The sequence below is a fragment of the Nanorana parkeri genome, unplaced genomic scaffold (genome assembly GCF_000935625.1).
Source record: "Nanorana parkeri isolate BGI_ZX_2015 unplaced genomic scaffold, ASM93562v1 scaffold1189, whole genome shotgun sequence".
NCBI classification, from domain to species: domain Eukaryota; kingdom Metazoa; phylum Chordata; class Amphibia; order Anura; family Dicroglossidae; genus Nanorana; species Nanorana parkeri.
In genome coordinates this window covers 279,043-298,663 of record NW_017307457.1, presented here as the reverse complement: position 1 = coordinate 298,663, position 19,621 = coordinate 279,043, and the positions used below count along the sequence as shown (strand labels likewise).

At 41.7% G+C, this 19,621-nt stretch overlaps 1 protein-coding gene across 1 annotated transcript in view; it reads right to left on the bottom strand.

Moving 5' to 3' along the window:
* DET1 (de-etiolated homolog 1 (Arabidopsis)) overlaps nt 1–18,819 on the bottom strand; it is a 41,389-nt gene extending 22,570 nt beyond the window's left edge. Inside the window, exons 1-2 of the mRNA XM_018568449.1 lie at nt 18,765–18,819; nt 10,996–12,099 (exon numbers count right to left, since the gene is read on the bottom strand). Coding sequence (XP_018423951.1) covers nt 10,996–12,087 — 1,092 coding nt within the window. The 5' untranslated portion in view covers nt 12,088–12,099; nt 18,765–18,819. The remainder of the gene's footprint in view (nt 1–10,995; nt 12,100–18,764) is intronic.
* Nucleotides 18,820–19,621: the final 802 nt, after the last annotated feature.

Below are 19,621 nucleotides of genomic sequence, written 5' to 3'. Positions count from 1 at the left end.
TAAGATATATATTTCTGCATATACAATCCAACATGGCTATTTAAAGCTATTTAGAGGGCCGCTTGAAGATTATATTTGGGTTTAGTGCACTTTAAGCTCACTATGCAAAGGTGTACATACTAATGTGTTACCTTTAAAAAAAATCATACATCCAGCATTTGTAATACCAATTGCACTGTGGGCAATGTAAACCGAGTTATGTACTATTAGTTTAGTTCAAACCACTAGACTGCAGAGGTGTGTGGTGGTGGTTTTTCACCACAGCATGTTGTAATGCACTACACCTGCATCACAACACATTAAAAGGCATTTTGTGACATTTCAATTAAAGTGATATTACCGCTTTTTTCTTTTTTACACATAGGAGGCACACACTTGTATAAATCCTCTGTGGTACTTCTTTAAAAATGTTCAATTCCTAGTTCTCTAGTGGGTCCCCGCATCACTCTCTCTCTCTCTCCTGCCCCGTGCACGGATGACCACATCAGCTAAGTGGCTGCTGTGGAGGCACCCATGCATGCCGTTCCCGGCCGTGCCCTCAAGTATATATGTGTGTGCATCAATGGAGACACACTGCCCTGCAGCGGGCCACACCCCTCTTCTCCTCCCAACAGATTGTGTCTCCGAGGGGGGGGGGGGGGGGGGGACCACACACACAAAAAGGTACTGAGCATTTTTAACCTTAATGCAGAGAATGCATTAAGGTAACAAAACACACAGTTTAGTACTATATGTAAAAGAAAAAAAGTAAACAGTGTGATGTGTAATTTACAACACAACTGCACTGTTTACTTCACAACACACACATGCACTGGTGTGAACGAGCCCCTACATGTAGGCCTTGACAAATCTTTCCAAAATCTAGAAGCCAACTCTGAAAAGTTGGTGGCCACATCATTATGGCTTTGATTTGACATATACAGTTTTCACCCAGAACAGCCATCATATGAGGAACCAAACAACATCTTTGTATGCAGTTCTTGATCGCCTAGCAGCACATTGTACAGCCCTATCTCCCTCCCTCTAACCAAAAATCATATATTCAGTCCTATAGTAGCCAAATATACTATCCCAACCCCACCCCAGGGGTGGAGAAACTAATATAGAACCCAGGAACCAGCCAGCCTGCCTAGAAGATTTATTTGGTGCCTGCTCCATTGACAACAACTAGGGAAAACCTCAAAAGTGAGGTGCCAGCTGTGAATTTTAGGAAGCATTGACTACCTGGCTCCTGAGATTTGCCCAGCCCTGGAGTAAACACTTCACATACAAAAACATATTTGTTACAGCCATGAAATGGTTATTTCCCCTCTGATTTGTGAGCTGAACGTTAAATGTTTGACAGAAACCATTTTATTTGTGTTATCATTGCTGAAATTTGCTGTTCTGTTCAAGAAAGCAAGCAGATCGTCTTTCCTTGGGTCACAAGATTCTAGCATTCTAAATGTTCATTTTTAGATTCAGAGATGGCCAAAACAAGCAGCTTTTTCAAGAAAAACACTGGCCTTTCATGTTTTACAAAACAGAGGATATTCCGTTTGTTGGATTGCAAAGAAATGTAAGAAGATTACATACAAAGCCATGGTTTCCAACACTGTCCAAAAAAAAAGGAGGGCAAACGAGATCTAAAGACAAAGGAATGGAGGTGGCCCAGATCAACAACTGCACAAGAGAATAGGTACCGTATGTCAGGATTTGCAGCTTGGAGAAACAGATGCCCTCTTAGTTGGCTGCTTTCCTAAATGGTACATACTAAACACCAGTGTCATCTGCAACAGTGAAAAGATGACTCCGGGATACTTGCCTAAAGGTGCCCACACACCTTGCGATAATCGTACGATAACCGTGGGAAACCTCGCAATCGTACGATTATCGTAAGGTGTGTGGAAGCCGTGCGACCTCTACTACTGTAAGGTCGCACGACTTTTATCTTACGAACATGTTCGAAAACCTGCCGAGAATCGTACGATGTTCGGCAGGTGTGTAGCACGTCAGTAAGATAAAAGCCGTTCGGCAGTACGGTCATCGAAATCCCGCCCCTCAGCTGGGCAGGCTTGCAATCATCGCAAGAACGATCTGCTTGTCCAAGATAGGCAGATCTTACGTTGTTTTTTATTACCTTACAACCATCACAAGACAAAAGTCTTGCGATGGTTGTAAGGTGTGTGCCCAGCTTTAGAAGCAACGTTTTTAAGAAAAAGCCACATCTTAAATTGGCAAAAGGGGTAGGTGCCAAAAAAATACACACTGGATGGTGGAAAACTGAGAGGGAGCATTATTGATGGACCAGTCCATGTTTGAGGTGTCTGAATGAAGGCATAGAGTGTGCTCGAAGCCTTATTTCAAACAGTGTGGAGGACACGTTATGGGATTGTTTTGACGCTGGTAAGATGGCACTTGATTAGTGAAAATTTCTTCACACAGCAAGGAAACTTTAGAACTACGCAAAACTATTTGGTACAGAAACAGACAGACAGAGTACTGTCTTTGATGGACTATCTGACAGAATTGCCAGATTTTAACCTTATCGTGCCTGTGTTGGAAGAGAAAAATGCACTACAGAGCCAGTTGCACATGTGGGAACAGCTACAGAAAGCACGCTTTCAATTTCCCAAAATATCTCCAAAAATAACAACTAGAATACCAAAGAGCTGCAAACAGATTTCATGAATGTAACATTTCATGAATATAAACAGTTGGTTTTATTTTTGCTGTAATTCAATGCTACCATCGTACGTAAAAGTACAGATTTTCCTGGGTGATTCCAATCTTTTCCTTGAATCTTGATATCTGCCTGTTCTACGTGTGTGAACAAGAAAAATGCTAAGAGGAGAAAGATGACCTCATTCATTTACTGCTATTCTTCACTGTCCAATTTTAGCTAGTGAGGAGACGAAGCTGAAAGGCACAGTGTCATGAGACATTAATGGAGGCTGCTCTAACTAAAACAATGCTTTGACTTAAATGTGGTCTGAGTCACTAACCTGAACAAGTATAGCGATAAGTAGTCCTCACACTTTTGGCACACTAATTTACAACATACTTGTGGCTGAACTATCTGGCAGAGCGATGTTACTTTTAGGACTGTCTGGACAAAATTATAAAATCCTTTTTTTTTTTTAAATGTTCCGATGTATTTACTGCATTTCAGCTGTGTATTTAGCAGACTGGCAAGCTTAAGCCTTAATGGTTACCATTATGCCCACTGAAAGATCACATACCATGAATGTGACCAAGGACCCCACGTGACCACTTATTGATGCTTATGAACAGGAAATCCTGGTCTTCAGGAAACCTCTTCCCCTTGCAATGACAACCTGGTGAACAGTACTTGTCCAACCCGGTTTAAAACAAAAGAGGTTTCGAGACGATCTAAGGATCTGTTCAAAATGGTACATTATTTTTAAAAAAAAATAATTTTTTTTTTTGGGGTGGGAAGAACTGGATTACTAAAAATATAGAAAAATATATGGAAAATCTCTCAAACAGTTCCTGTCTTAATGTCTTATTTAAAAAAAATAAACACAAAAACTGGAAGAGGGTTTCACCTCTCCTTTTCCAGTACAGCTTAATACAAAAGCTTAAAGTAGTGTTAAAGCTTCAGCTTTTTTTTTTTTCTTTTTAATACATCCTTCTTGCATATTAATAATAAATGATCCACAATGCCACAAAACACACACATTTTTGAATGAATGGTGCAATTTTCTCTGTGCAGCTTCCCTGGTTGGGGAGCACTCACCCTAAATGGGGAAACAAAACAAAAAAAAGTTTTCTTGTACTCTGTTCAGGACTACATGTCTTATCATTGCTACAGCCATTGCACATGCGCGCCGATGCCATGCTGTTCTATTTTCCTGGTCTGCCTGTGTGTGTCCAGCATGCTCATAAGGGTGGCTCCAGTGGGGCTTCATAGGATACCAAGGAGCCACCCTTATAATCAAATTAGGGTTATGGATAAGGGACATGGTTAAATGAGAAAAAAAAAGTTAAGTGATTTTAGAGAAAGAAGATTTTAGAGAAAGAAGACCACAACGCCAGTACTGCCATCAGCATCTTCATTTAGAAAAAAAATAGGTGTAATTGCACTTTGATAAATCAAAACAAGTTTTCCACTTCTCTCATCAAATTTGTGAATCCATGTAGGCACCTCAAACAGGCAAAGCCAAGGGATTCTCCATCTGGCAAGCAATGTGCTAGCTGTTGCATTTCTGAAAACCAGGATGATTCCAAGCTGTTTAACAGCAAGGCGAGGCATTTGTTGGCCAGTTGAAAAGGAGAGAGTAAACTTGAAACATATTTACGGGGAAAAAAAGGGTCAGAAATATATTCTGTAGCAACTAAATAGATGCATGCAGAATCCTAAATGATAGTCACTGTTTTACATACATATATATTCAGACTACAGCACAAGTTCAGATTTCTTTCCTGTTAGTGTGAAAGGTGAGAAAGCAGAGGGGTCAACAAATTGCACAGGGGATAGATGTAGGAAGGGTAAAACATATGCTGCAGGCTTTTTCAGTACACCTTCACCTTTTATTCTAACCAGCAATTGCAGAAGTTCTAATTTATTCAGTTCATATACATAAAACCCCAAAAAAACATGTCACTTCAAAAGTTTAAATTAAAAGGAAAAAAAAACAAAAAAACAAAAAAAACCTTTCCTTAACCATTTCCAGTTTTCTTCTTCAGAATTGCATTAAAATGGACCTGACCTAGCCCAGAGGGTTACAAAGGTAACATCACAGCTAGTCACCTAGTGGTGGTTGCAAGTACCTGTGTTATTCTTTAAATTGATGCATGTGTCCATGTGAAGCCCTTGGGTCCTAGACCCAGGTTGTACATAGCAGGTTCAACTTTGGCCCAAATTATAAATTAAGTCCCAATTCCTGTCATTTAAGCCTGCAATGCCAGTTTCTACTGCCTAGTGAAATTCTGGAATTTGAATGAATGACAGATAGTGGAGCTTACCATCAGAGGTGCAGGATTCATTGCAGTCTGGTCAGAAATGAAGTCCCCATAAATAGCTTAGGCTCCAAGGGGAACCCACCGGGATCAAAACCAGTAGAGGTTCTTTCAAACATTACAAAACGCCTGCACTTCAGGACTGCCATAAACGTTTTAGGACAAGTCAGCTTCATTTTAACATTAGGGCTGAAGTAAGCTCTGAGTGTAGAATATCAATATCAAACTGTGAAGCCTCAAGTGCATACATAAATGTTTCAGCATATATATGTGGGAATATAAAAAGAACCACACTGCCTGTGTTAGTTTTTACAACAAAGTTGTCTTTCCTATGTGATCTAAAAATATTTTCAATAACTTGCTGCAGCGTCAAGAAAACTTTAGCCTTAGGGGTTGTGACATCATCATTCCTTCTCTAGAATTGCAGCCATCACCAGCTGTTGGTAGAGGGACCTGTGAGGCTCCCATATGTCACATCCAACGGATGTTAGGCGAGTCTCACAAATGATGTGGTCATACTGGTGTGCGGGTGACAAATGCTGGTAGATTCCTTGGATTGAAATCTGCATAGGTTGCCAAATAACTCCTGCGGGTGGGAATAGACAGGAAAGACTGAGGGGATCACCAGTTCAGATCTCTGTACTGCAGGCAATGCTGACAAAACATCAGCTCTGCAAAAACTATAAACGGGTGGCCGGAAGAACAGTTGCCCAACTTAAAAGTGAGTACGGTGGAAACTGTTGTATTTGGAAAAAGGGTTGTAGATTCAGCTAGGATAAGGGTTTGCTTCTAAAAAGCAGGATTATTTGATCTGTATGGAGTTCAGCTTTAAACACTTTGGTCTTATATAATCTATTATTAACCACTTGCTGTCCGGTGCAATTTCTTACTATTTCCACACGTGATAAAATCTGAACGTTTGGCTAGAAAACAGCTTCAGACCCCCAAACAATGATATATTTTCTGAAAGCAGAGGCTCTATAGAATAAAAAGGTGCCAGTTGCAATTTTTTATGTTGCACAGTTTTTGTGCAAATGTTTATCAAACCAGTATTTTTAGGATAAAATACACTAAATTTAAAGTACAGAAACTGAATATAATCCCCAATTTCTTTGTTAAATATAAAAGATGGGGTTATGTCAGCTAAATTGATACCAAACATGTCAAGCCTTAAAATTGCGTGCGCCTGTGAAACTGCAAAAAAACGACAATACCTCAATTTTCCTATAGGCGACACTTTAAAAGCTTTTACTGCGAATCAGTGGTGTGTTAACAGTGATTTTTTGTTTGCATGTAGGCACATCTGATGCGTGTTTGCGTATGTACCTGTACGTGGGGACGGGTGACTTAAAATTTGCTTCATCGGCTGCTTCTCCTTGCCCCAAGAGCTTGCGAATGTAAAACAGTGACACTGGAAGTGATGTAATACATATCACTTTGGGGTCCAGTGATCAGAGGAGAGATCAGCGGCTAGAAGCTTGCCGATCTTCCTCTGATTGAAGAGGGGAAAACCTGCCGTGGCGGTCCGGGCCCGCACGGGGGATAGCGGAGCCCGGGGTAGCTGGCGGCGAAGGTGGAAGGGCTGCAGATATGGTTGTCCTTCTGGAACTTTGCCCCATCTCCACACAGGATCTCTGGAGCTCAGTCAGAGTGACCATCGGGTTCTTGGTCACCTCTCTAACTAAGGCCCTTCTCCCCCGATTACTCAGTTTGGATAGGCGGCCAGCTCTTGAAAGAGTCCTGGTTGTGCCAAACTTCTTCCATTTGAGAATTATGGAGGCCACTGTGCTCTTGGGAACCTTCAGTACAGCAGAAGTTATTTTGTAGCCTTCCCCAGAGCTCTGCAGACTAGGTTGAAGCTATACCCTCACAATAGGTCTTCTACTGTTCCTCAGCCCACTCCTGATGAAGCGGTTTAACCATGAAATGTGTTGAGTGCTTAAAAGACAACATACTTCGCACCCAATCCTATGCACTGAAATCACATGCACCATCGCCACACATGCACTGGCCTAAGAAGTCGATCTTTAACTGGGGGGTAGATTTAGGTGACAAGAGGATGGTGGGATTTTTCTGCGGTTCAACCGGATAGAAATCTTTCTTTTCCTACATTTTCTACTGCAGATGCCAATCTGATTATTGACAGTGGTACAACAAAGAGAAGTTGTTTACTCAAATAGCACATGTTTTATACTATTTGGCTATGCTCACCCATGACTGGATGCAGAAAGGCACCAACTAAAAGCTTTACTTCAGGACACACTACCAGGCGTTCAACTAAAGGGAGCTGGAATAAGAAATAAAAAAGTCAAAGGGCCGGTACAGGTCATCAAGGACTAAAATGTTGTATGCAACATTAAGGAGACTCGCACTGGGGGAAATATAGAGGCTGCCAATGCTGGCCAAATCCTAAAAATTGAATCTGCCTAGCTGTATCTGGCGTTATTACCTTCTAAGAGTCATAGATTTATATAGGGTTATACTCAGACTAAAGATGTACAGAGCACCACCACATTCATTTCAAAGGTGGATTAATGTGCAGGAACAGACAGTTCTGAAGACAGGGGGTAGACCTATGTAGTCTTACTAAAAGTAAAGTTTTTTTTTTAAGATCCAATATGATGTGCAGGTAACACAAAGCTACTTTATTTTAGTCTCAGCATCAGCCTAGGGTGCACAACAGAGGTCAGAAATGTACAAATAAGAAAGGCAATTCTTGCCCAATAACCCCTTGGCAATCAATGTCAATACATGTCAATATGCCACTGTAGGCTATTTTTAGTCAGTAATATTCCAGTTTTGTGCTCAATTTGCAAACCAAATGCTGATGTTATACTACATCCATAATATTTTCTTCTTATTTCTCCATTTCTACTCTGACACTTATTTTGATTACACACTTCCAGCTTTACACATTTCCACTTACCAAATCTACAAACTCTCAGCATTCACGCCCTTTTCAAAAATGTGAAAAGATGCTAAGAGCTTATAATGTATACTTCACATGGTATGATTGAGGCACAAAAAGGCAGAGAGGGAGTAAAGCAAATTAATAGCTTCAAAAGTGGCACCAACCAAAGCAGTTGTAAAAAGTCCAATAATTGATAACTTTGCAAGCCCAGCCAGACAGCATAAACAACCTTGTTTGAAAAAAAAGTTAAGTATGCAACAAAAATCTACTAGGAATGTGTGAATATCTTTTAGGACTTTACATGTGAAAACTTCCTGCATAGTACATCCATAAATTTCATTTTACAATTGGATATCTGGAACAAGACTTTTGCAGCTGCCATTGATATAATAGCAGTGGAGGATGAATTTCAAGCTGTTAATAAAACTATGTTGCTCTCACCAAGCATAGGGATCAGCTTTTTATAGAATCCACCGTTTAGAGCCCTGGTGTCCAAACTGTGGCCCTTTGCCACTTACTGTGTAGCTCTCAGGGCCCCAGTAGACATTAGTCTGTGTTCTTCTTGCCTAGCTGCTTACTCAAACCAATGAAGAATAAAAAAATATTCTTAGACTGAATTCTAGCAGTTAAATGGTTTGATTTTAGAGCTGCAGCTAACGATTATTTTCAAAATCGATTAGTTAGCCGATTGAGTTCGATTAATTGGTTAATCGGATAAAAAAATTAAATACATTTTAAAAAATGGCTCCAGTGATGAGCTACTAGTTTGTATTGAGATTGTAGTCCATCACAGGAGCAAGCTTGAAACGGTGATAGTAAATAAGAAAAAACTATATAGCAATGAATGCAGAATGGCACCGGCAATAGAGGACTAGAAATCCCAGCAAATAGTACATTATACAACACAATACAGAATACCACCAGCTATATAGGAATACAACAAATGCCAGCAATACATTATAGCTGGCAGTATTCTGCATTGCGCTGTATAATGTACTATTGCTGGGTTTTGTAGTCCTCTATAGCTAGTGGTATTCGGCATTGCACCACTGTATAATGTACTATTGCTGGGATTTGTTGTACTCCTGTATAGCTGGTGGTATTCCGCATTGCGCTGTATAATGTATTATTGCTGGGATTTGTAGTCCTCTATACAGCGCAATGCAGAATACCACCAGCTATAGAGTGATGCAACAAATCTCAGCAATAGTACATTACACATACAGTGTATAATGTACTATTGCTGGGATTTGTAGTCCTCTGTATAATATATAGCACAATGTACCATCAGCTATAGAGGAATACAAATACCAGCAATACATTATAGAGCACCATGTGGGGGGAGTGCAGGCTCATGTAATCATGAGACGACCTCTATTATCCCGGCCTATTAATATGCTAGAACATACAGTATCTGTACGTATGCGGTATACATGGCTGGTATAACACTAAACTAGATTTGCAACATTCTAACTAGCCTTGAGGTAGCCAATTTAATGTGGAGTTCAGCAGCCAGCTAGTGCAAACAAAATTTTTTTACAACAATTTTAAGGACCTGGGGAATATGCACTTCTACTGGCAAAAACATGGATGCAGATCTTGCAGGTAAATCAAATGTCCACTAATTTGATCAGGGCCCACTCCCTCTCTCTATAAATAGATAACTATTAAAATAGCAAGAATGTCTTGTAAGATAAAAAAAAGTTAGAGTGTATATAAGCTTTATTCCCTGCCTTCAGCTCACTAGGCCTAGGCGGATTGTGACATAGCAATCCTAACAGCAACATCTGGGGAAGTCAGTCTTGCACAGGGCTGGAGTGTCTTCTCACAAGATTTTAGGTACTCTCTATTTTTTAGCAATCTAGCCGAAAGGATAGTGATGTCCCAACCGCAAATCCAGTAGATGGGGGTAAGGTAAAAGGTATTCTAACTTTTTTCCCTTACAAATAAATAATTGTCCCTTCAAATTCAAAATTTAACAATTGTTACAGGGGAAGAGTGTCCGGACATAATAAGCAGAGCTTGTACCTTTACAGAAAGGTCCGCTTTAACCTCTTGCCGTCCGCCCGTTAAGAAAAAACGGACGGACGGCAGACTCGCGTCAGACAGCATTTTTTTCCTGCGCACGTGCGCGCACGGGCAGGAAAGACCCGCTCGTTACTACAGCCGTTAACAGCTGTTTCACATACAACCGATCAGCGGCTCTATAGCCGTCGATCGGTTGTATGGCGTGCATTTCGGAGCGCCCCCCTTTTTTGTATCCCCCTATGTAATAGCAATAACAATAAGTGTAAAAAAAAAATAATCTATATAAATAAAAAAAGTAAAAAAAAATAAGTCACACACAAAAAAAAAAGTAAAAAAAAATAAAAAAGTCACAAATAAAAAAAGTAAATGTTTAAGCCCCCCCCCTTCGTTTACGCACATATAAACGTAAATATGCGTCGCATGCTCCAGTGCGCAAAAATGACAATTGCGCTACACGTTACGTATCGTCGCGAACGTCGCAGTGAGAGCAATCATTTTAGGGCCATCAATCACTGATAACACTAAACTGATGAGCGGCAAAAGCTTTTAATGCGTCGCCTATGGCCAATTTTGTCGTTTTAATAATGTATCTGAAAAATGGCCTGGATGGGAAGGGGGTTTAACACCCCGGATGTCAACTGGTTAAAGATCCAAAAAGCTAGGCACAATTTGTAGTTTCTTGGGCATACAGGGCCTATTGTATCAAATACTTTCCCACAGCCACCAGTCAGATTTAAATCTGCCTGGAACTTCTGAAACTAATTGGAGGCTGTTGTGTAATAATTCTTCCCGACACTGAATCATAAAGCCCAGCAACTGTCACCTTTAATTGCTCCAGCCCTCAATTTCAGCACCTTTGCAAGCGACAGTTTGTAAATGTCTCCTTTATCATTATTAAATAGGATGTTGCTGGTGTTAGCTTTTCAACATATAGTAGACCAATCTATACTTCCTGTTTAGCACTGCTATGTATTCTTGACCACATTCATGGACAAGATATTGCTATGCTAGAAGAAAAAAAAAAAAAAAAAAAACAATCATTCCATTAATGCCACCCAATTGAAATAATGAAGGAATTTTTTTTATACCTGTACCTGTGATGGGTCGTTGACTCTCAGCGTGACCACATCTTCACTAGTATATTTGATAAATAAATGACTTTCATCCAGTAGTTGCATTTTCCACATACGGAGCTGCCGCAACTGATCGAAGTACTGAAAGAAACGTCTTTTAGCCACTGCACTGCCATCTTGTTCGGCTCTCCTCCACAAATATACTAGTAGTCTGTGCTTCAATGAGTTAATAAATGGCTCTTTGTATAAGTTTGCCATTCCAGTCTGAGTTTCACGTTGCACTTCAGGGTAAACAGCTGACAATATTAAAAGGTCATCCTCATAGCAAAACCGACCTATTGTGCGTACATCAATGAAAGTCCCCTCTGAGGTCACCTGAAACACATGAATTGTTTGCTGTTGCACAGACAGAATTGCCAATATGTTTTTGTACAAATAAAGGCCTTGATTGTGTGACAGAATGATTTTATCACATTTAAAGGTCCTTGAGTCGCAAAGTTTGCCTGTGTGAAGGTCTATTATATGAAGAGAATAGTCCTCCAGTGGAGATCTAGGGTTGGGAGTTACAGACTCACTGTTACGATAGATTTCATAAAAAGGCGGATATGGCTCTTCAGGAAGATAGGCTGCTGATCCCACAATGACATATCGGCAGTCGTCTGTAAATAAACTGCATTCACGATTCAAGTGCTCCCCGTTTGAAGCCACGTTAGTGATATGAAGAAGTACAAAGAAACGCTCAAATAAGCGTCCTCTAATGTTCACCGACCTCTGGTCATTCGAATTTGCCAAAATTTCTCCTTCGTACCCATTCAAAAGATCTTCTGCTGCTTGACATCCTTGGTACTCGTAGATCTCTAAGGAGGTCTGGTCTGAAGAAAACGCAATAAAATATCGGCCATCAGGGGAGAACTTGCGAAGGAAACAAGGTGGCTTTTCCACGTTGACTACTGTAAAATTAGGAAAGACATTCTGATGGAAAATACGAACTTGGTGCCAGTGGGACCCAGGCCTCCCGGAACTTATTTTCCTACGCTCCAGGCGGTGAATTACATTTTGATTCTGTATTCTCCTAGGTCTTATTGTAGGAGCTTCATGATCCATCATAAACATAACTTCATCTTACTAAAAAAGAAGCACAAATGGGGTTTTAAGACTGTAAACATCATGAATGACCAAACAAGCGGTGGAAGTACCAGTATGACAACACAAGGTTAGGACAAGGGTTTTTGGTGACTAAACAGTATCGAGACAAAAGATTATAGATTATGTAACCGAATTTATAAAGAAAAAGCACATCGGCGTGATGAGAACAAAGCATAAAACTAAAGCTGTCATGTCATATTGTATTCACTCAGAGAGGGCCAGTGAGAGTTTTAGAAAGCCAACTATAGCATTATCTAATTTTATAGTCTTGTAGACTATACGAGAAAATATCTTAATTTAATAAGACTGATGCGGACTAGCTGTTACAGCGTTTAAAGCAGATCTATTGCTGGATGATGATAGACGGGTTCTTGCCATATTGTGCATTGCATACACATTATGGGAGATTTACCTAATAGTCTGCTATCTTCTAGTGCTTATGGGAGATTTACCTAATAGTCTGCTATCTTCTAGTGCTTATGGGAGATTTACCTAATAGTCTGCTATCTTCTAGTGCTTATGGGAGATTTACCTAATAGTCTGCTATCTTCTAGTGCTTGCACATCCATAGTCTCGGGTCGTTAATCTCTCGCTGCCACTAGTCTTCGCCTGCACTGCTTCAGAGTCTAGCATATTTGTTTTTACTTGGGCCAATGGGTGGCTACTTGCATTGGGGCCACTACAAACAAATGGGTTGTGATAAAGCATGCTAAGGCACATGAGTCACTGCAACATACCATGGTTTGATTTGGCCCTTACAGCAGACCACCTACCTCAGTGGCAAAGTGTGGTTATTGGGTGCTGAGGTTGCTGCGTCAGAGAAGGTAAGTAAGCACCTGCACATGGGTTGATTAGGTAAAGCATACATAGTGGGCTAATAAGAGGGGATGGTTATTTTATTTTTATTTATTTTTTTAATACTCAGGCTCCGTGCACATTGGAGCGGTTGAACACGCGTATTTCGGCCAGCGGAATACACGCGGAGCCGCTCTAAATAGAAAAAACTATGCACTTTAAATGTGCATTGTTCAGACATTTGACCGCAAAATAGTCCAAGCACGATTTTTTGATGGATTCCGTGCGGATGAAAGATTTTAGCGTTTGAGTTGACGTGCGGACTTCTAAATGGAAAACCGCCCGGGAAACGCAAACGCTATATGTGCATGGAGCCTAAAAGTGTCCACTCACCCTTTTGCTGCCAGGCCCCACGCTCCACTGTTAGGCCTCATTCACACACAACGCAAGCAAAAATTGTATATTGCATATATACGCGCCTATGCGTGTACATACGAGCATCTATGCGCGTATATACGAGCGTATATGTGTGCACTATATGCAATCCCAGAATGCATCACTCGTAATGGAACTTTTAATGAGCTGTACGCATGAACGCGCGTATATGCACGTAAACACGCGTATATACGCAGAAATACGCATCTGTGTTCCATTCTGTTTTTGCGGCTGTATGGAGCCAAGGACAGCCTAAAAATGTTAGGAGCCAGCAAAGGACTCATTGGTGGGGTAGGCAGGTTTGAAGGCTAGGAGTTGATCTTTTATTTTAATCCTTTCAAACAGAAATTCACTACCGGCATTATGCAAGTACATTATCTGTTGCAGCAGATTAAAAGTAAAACCTGCAGGGAAAAGTATGGATTGTTTGCAACACGCCGAGTCAGTAAAACTTATGGTGTCTGCCTTTTCTCAACCATGAATTACCATGAGTAACCATGAATTAGCTGCTCAAGACTCTACCCTTTAATAAATGTACCCCCAAAACACATTTTTATGTGTAGCAGAGCCTGACCACCTCAGCTTTTTTTTATAGTGCATTCTCTGGTTGCAGATCTGGATGACCAAGTGGAGGAGACATGTGAACTCCAATGTGTCATTGCAGCAATTGTACCCAGAAGAGCTGCGTCCTGAACACATCCGGCTTAAAGTGTATTTCCACTGAAATTAAATTGGGATAACACCTACTTTATATATGTTGCACCCGATCCCCCCCCCCCCAACTGCCACCACTGATTGAGCTGGGAAGGGGGAAAGATGGTCACAGTTTTGAGCAGGCAATCTAGTTACATCCCTGATGTCTTCACGAAGTGTACTTGTTCCCAAACAATGTGAAATAGGGCACCCGCACTACTGCTCAGTGGAGTGAAGTTCACCTCTTTGGAAGTAAAAAGATAAACTTAAGGACATCTAATCACTTCATAAGCCTCTCTAATGGAGGTCCCAATAATTCTGTTACATAGTCAGCTTCCAAATACCCATGTGACGGTAACAAAAAAAAAACAAAACATTTTTTTAAAGAATGTATAAACAACAAAAACATAAAATACAAATTTTTTAAAGTCTTTTAAAAAAGTAAAATGCCAATGCACGCAATATACATGAACTCACACTTAGGCCCATGTCACACTAATGAAGCTGTTGCTGGCAGCAACTCACCAGCAACAGAATGCTGGGGGACAAAGCCCCTGCTTCCACTGTTACTCCCTGACTGCCCAGACCACAAGGGCATCACTCGACAGCTGCACCCTCACTGGTAATGGAGGTTCTGCAGATTTTCAGCCACTGAGGGAGCGATGTCACAGGTAAATGTCCGATTTAAAGATCCTGTTTTTGGGAAGTGGCAACCAGCAGCAGGATCACTAGTATGTCTCAGGCCAATCAAAGCACACAGGCAGTTACACTACAAACATTAGGTATCCTTACACAATATGGTTTAAATCTACTTTAAACATCTAACTAAACACATTTAGTTTGCTAAAGCACTGTGTATCATTAATACAAACAAATAGTTGTATATAAGTAATACTTATCTGTTGCATTCCAGCATAGTCACCTCCTGCACTCCATTGATGGCCACATGTATTTCTCAGGATTAGTTTCCAAATGGCCACAACAATGCACCTTAACGGCATACTTTTTTTTTTTTTTTTTAAATGGGCTCTCAAGGTCTCCATTAAAAGCCAGCGTGAGAGAGTGACAACGCAGGAGCACACCTGGGAGACAGGGACAGAGGGCTATCACCCTATAACAGAAGAGCCTGAACAAAGACCTTTTTTTAATAAAAACTGCAGATTTAAAAATATTTAAACGACTTCTGAAATGACATGAACATGTTAAGACCTATTCGAGTTTTCAGTGATACTTAAAAGTGGACCTTTACCCCCCTTTCATTACAAATCACCTCAGTGTGCAGCTTTGCATGCTGACATGAAATCATCTTACATTTATTAGCTAAACAAACTTTTTGTTGTTTTTACATGTCATGGTCCTCTTTGGTATTAGTGATGTAGCCCCGGACACACAAATGCATCCTGGGAAGGCTACACCACCAGTGCATTGCTAGGAAATCTCATTTGTAATAAAGTGAGATAGCAGGGGCAAAGGCATTTTTTCCCCCACCGAGACGATGTGGACTGTCACATGTGCCAGAGTTCCAGGAGGTAAAGGGAGATAGAATTATCTGCCCTTCGTAAAAATTACCACTGTGAGAAGTCTGGGGAGGAAAAGAAAAATAAGGTATACAAAGAATAAACAACCTGCAATTCTCTATTTGTAGGTTGCCATTACTAAACATTTCTAAAGGGGACTTTGTTGTCATTTTTAAGATAAGGGTAAAGTGCTTCTTTAAGCTGAAGTGTGGGCCCCAGACCTTAGCTAAGTACCAAAAAGTTACCTCTAACGATGTGTGCCCTGACGGTGACTGCTGCTTGAAAAATAGTCCTTCCATGCCGCTTCTGACCGTGATCGGACAAGGAGAGATTGTGACGTTCATACGCCCCGTGTCTAATGACAGAACATCTTGGATTCTTTGAAAATAATACAAGAAATATTCTGAATGTGGGAGCTGTAGATGATGCTTGTTGGGCTCCAGCCCAACTGTTAAGTTTCACCGCCGGAACTACAGCAGAGACATCACCATCAAAAGCTTCATGTAAGGGTTATTTTTCAAGAAAGAAGCAGCAGTCACCAATGGGGCACACAGCGGTAACTTATTGGTACCTAGTGTGATAATACTGTGCCGTGTCACCATGTGATAAGGCTTACAGGTCACCCAGGGTTCTTGCCCATACAGGTGGAAAGGCTCCAGGATTCATGTTTCATATAGAGAAAACTAGTTCTTCAGTTTTCTCTAGGATCAATAAACTCTGGTCAGGGTCCTGGAAGCTTTGTAGAGACTTGGGGGCTGAGAGTTAGCCTCCAACCCTGGTACCATGTTTTGAGGTTGCGCACATGCCTTAATGTATGGTTGCTGGTGAGTGTTCAGAGCCCCAACTAGAAGATAGAGGAGGTCTCTGCCGAGGGGTTAGAGTAGAGGCCAGTGAAGCAGGGAGCTGCGAAATTGTGTACTAAACATGCAGGTCATCATCGTGTTTGAAACTGTTCAGAGGTCACTGAAAAGGCGCCTGAGGATTGAGGCCGGAGCTGGGCTGCTGGAAGAGCAAAGCCAGGAGGCTGAATATTTTTTCTTTTTTTGTGGAGAGAAATGTTGAACAACCCCTGTGAGGTCAACTCCATTATTGTTTAAGAACTTTCTGTTAATAAAAGTGGGCAAGCAAGCCCTGAAACAAGGATTTAAGCGAGGGAATGCATCATTAATAGAGGTGCACCGAAATGAAAAATTTAAACCCCATTTTTTTTCCTAACCTTTTTAAATATTTTGATTTTATTAATTTTTTATTACATATTTTTTTACTTTACTGTTAGGGGCTTCGGTGAAATATCAGGGGACTAAAAAGACCCCTGATATTTCACTTTTAAAATAGAAAAAGAGATTGCGCACACAGAGTCCTCAATCTCTTTTTCTGAAGCACGTGTTATAAATGAACAGGAATCCTCTATACCAGTGGTGGCGAACCATGGCACTCCAGCTGTGCCAAAACTACAAATCCCAACATGCATCTGCCTCTGGGAGTTATGTCTGTGGCTGTCAGAGCCTTGCAATGCCTCATGGGACTTGTAGTTCCAAAACAGCTGGAGTGCCAAGGTTCGCCACCACTACTCTATACTGAGTGCCCTGTTCATTCATAAATTGTGGATAGAGTATGAGTCCTATTCATTCATAACTGTCACATAGTAACTCATACCATGTCCAGTTATGTACAAACATTCAGCGATCCTTCTCTCCTCCCTGCTTAATTTTGTCAGAAAGATGGCACTTTCAGCATTTTGCCAAAAGTGCCATTTTCGATATATTTAGGCGGCCGAAATTCCGATGAAACCCTAATTTTTAATGCTCTACTATTTAAAGCTATTTATCACACCAATAATGTGTTAGTGCGCACTTTAGCTACAAGAATCAGTTTACTTGATAAGTAATGTAGGTACGTTTTTTTTATGTAAACCATCGGTACTGTGATGTGTATCCTCTTTTTCACAGGCATGGACAATTTTAGAAAATATCCAAACCCAAGAACAAACATGTGATATATTTCAGCTTACCAGTCCTGAGATGTGGTGGCATCAGGTGGTGCATTAGATTAGGTTTTTCAGGCTAAGAAGGATCTTGTCGCTTCCTGTAAGTGCACACTTTTGCTGAGAGCTGCCACCCTCTGGAACAGGATTGGTATTATTTATAGGATCAACAGGTGAAAAAGGAAAAAAACTGCCTAAAAATACAACATCTAAGGACTGGTAAACTGCTATATTTTATTTTTGGGTTTAGAAAGATTAAAAAGGAGAACTATGAGGTGAGTGGTTTTCACTCATCCCCATAGTTAGAGCCGACATGTGACAATGAAACTCTCACACATCGGCTCTATTGATCAGGAAGTAAGCGAACACATACTGTCGCTCGCTCACTTTCCCATCATCTGCCTACAGAGAGTAGTGACCGTCAGTCAACGCTCCCCACAGGGATTCCCCCCCTTCGATCCTCCAGCACTGACTGGAGTAAAGGACGGGGGCGGGCATAGCTTGCTCTGCCTCTAGATAGGCTCTTGAGGTCAATCCGCTATCTGGGTGGATCGCAACAGTATTGTTGCGATCTGTCCTGACTGCAGCGCTATCAGTATGTTGCGAGCACATAGTCACCTTTCCGCCCATCCCCAAGAAGTGGAAATATATTGAGTACTCCCAGGTATGGAGGATGTGACTCACTCCTATCCTCCCAGCTGACAAGGATTGGCCGAGCACTGTCACATGGGGGAGAATACCCAGTACTTCCAGGTAAGGAGGATGTAACTTACTCCTGTCCTCTCAGGTAACTGGGATTGGCCTAGAGCTGTCACATGAGGGCAGTGAGCCAATCAATCAATCTTGTGTAAGCAGAGTACACAAGGCCTCTGTATATGGACATGGCCAAGACTTACTTTTAGTTGTACACAATGCAGTGGAAGGTAAAATCTGCATTATATTCATACTGCAGCACAGAAATCTGAGCAGGACCAACTTCCTGTCGGTGTGACTCCCAGTGATGCCACAAGTGTCCCTCATGTAGCACTGGGAGTCACTACAGAGTGAACAGCCTGCTCTATGGAATGAATCAGAACACATGTGTAGAGTGAACACAGACTGGCAATGTCTATGAAAGTAACCTGCTAAGTGACAGAAACACAAAATAACAAATACCTTTACATATGAACAAAGCGCTCCACACATGGCCAGCACACACACAGCGAAACACGGGGACTCACATGTGTCAGCCGGCAATCTGATATTCCAGTACAGGACCACACCGGCAACTCTCCGCACACAGAGCACCACGCATGCGCAGTGATCTCTCGCAGTGCCCAAACGATCGCTCTTCATTGGTAGGTCAATGTGATTTCTGGCGCATGCGCGGTTCGTACATCCGCACGGGTCGCAGCGTCCTGCCAGCTGGTCCTGTACGCATGCGCAGTACGTCCTGGATCGGTGTAATAAATGGCCGTGTAGAGCTGCGAAGTGTGCTGTGTAAAAGCAGCGAATGGCCTACTCTGCAGAAGATGTGGGTCACTTTCAGCCCTTGACACCCGGAGCCTTTTATATTTCCCCTGATATAGAGAAACAACGATTGCACACCCCATGGGCCCATTCAGCTTTAACATGTCATAGCTCTTCTTTTTTTTTTTTTCAGGACAATATGGGGGCTGATTTAAAGGAGAACTATGAGGTGAGTGCTTTTCACTCACCTCATAGTTCTAGCCGACCTGTGACAATGAGACTGTCACAGGTTGGCTCAGTAGATCGGGAGGTGAGCGAACACATACCGGTGTTCGCTCACTTCTCGATCCTGTCATGGTTCTCTGCAGTGACAGGGGGGGTGGATGGATTCCCTGCTCCGATCCACTAGCGCTGACTGGCGGAACGGACGGGGGAGGGGGCGGGTACAGCTGGCTCTGCCTCTAGATAGGCAGAGCCAGCTGTCACTCACGCAGCTGGGCGGATGTCGGGATGCGCTCCGGCTGCGGTGTCTCAGTATAGCGCGAGCTGTAGCTCGCGGTATACTGAGCTTAGGGTGACGGGAGGGCGCTAGTTTGTGTCCTCCCGTTACCCTTAGGAGAACTATGGG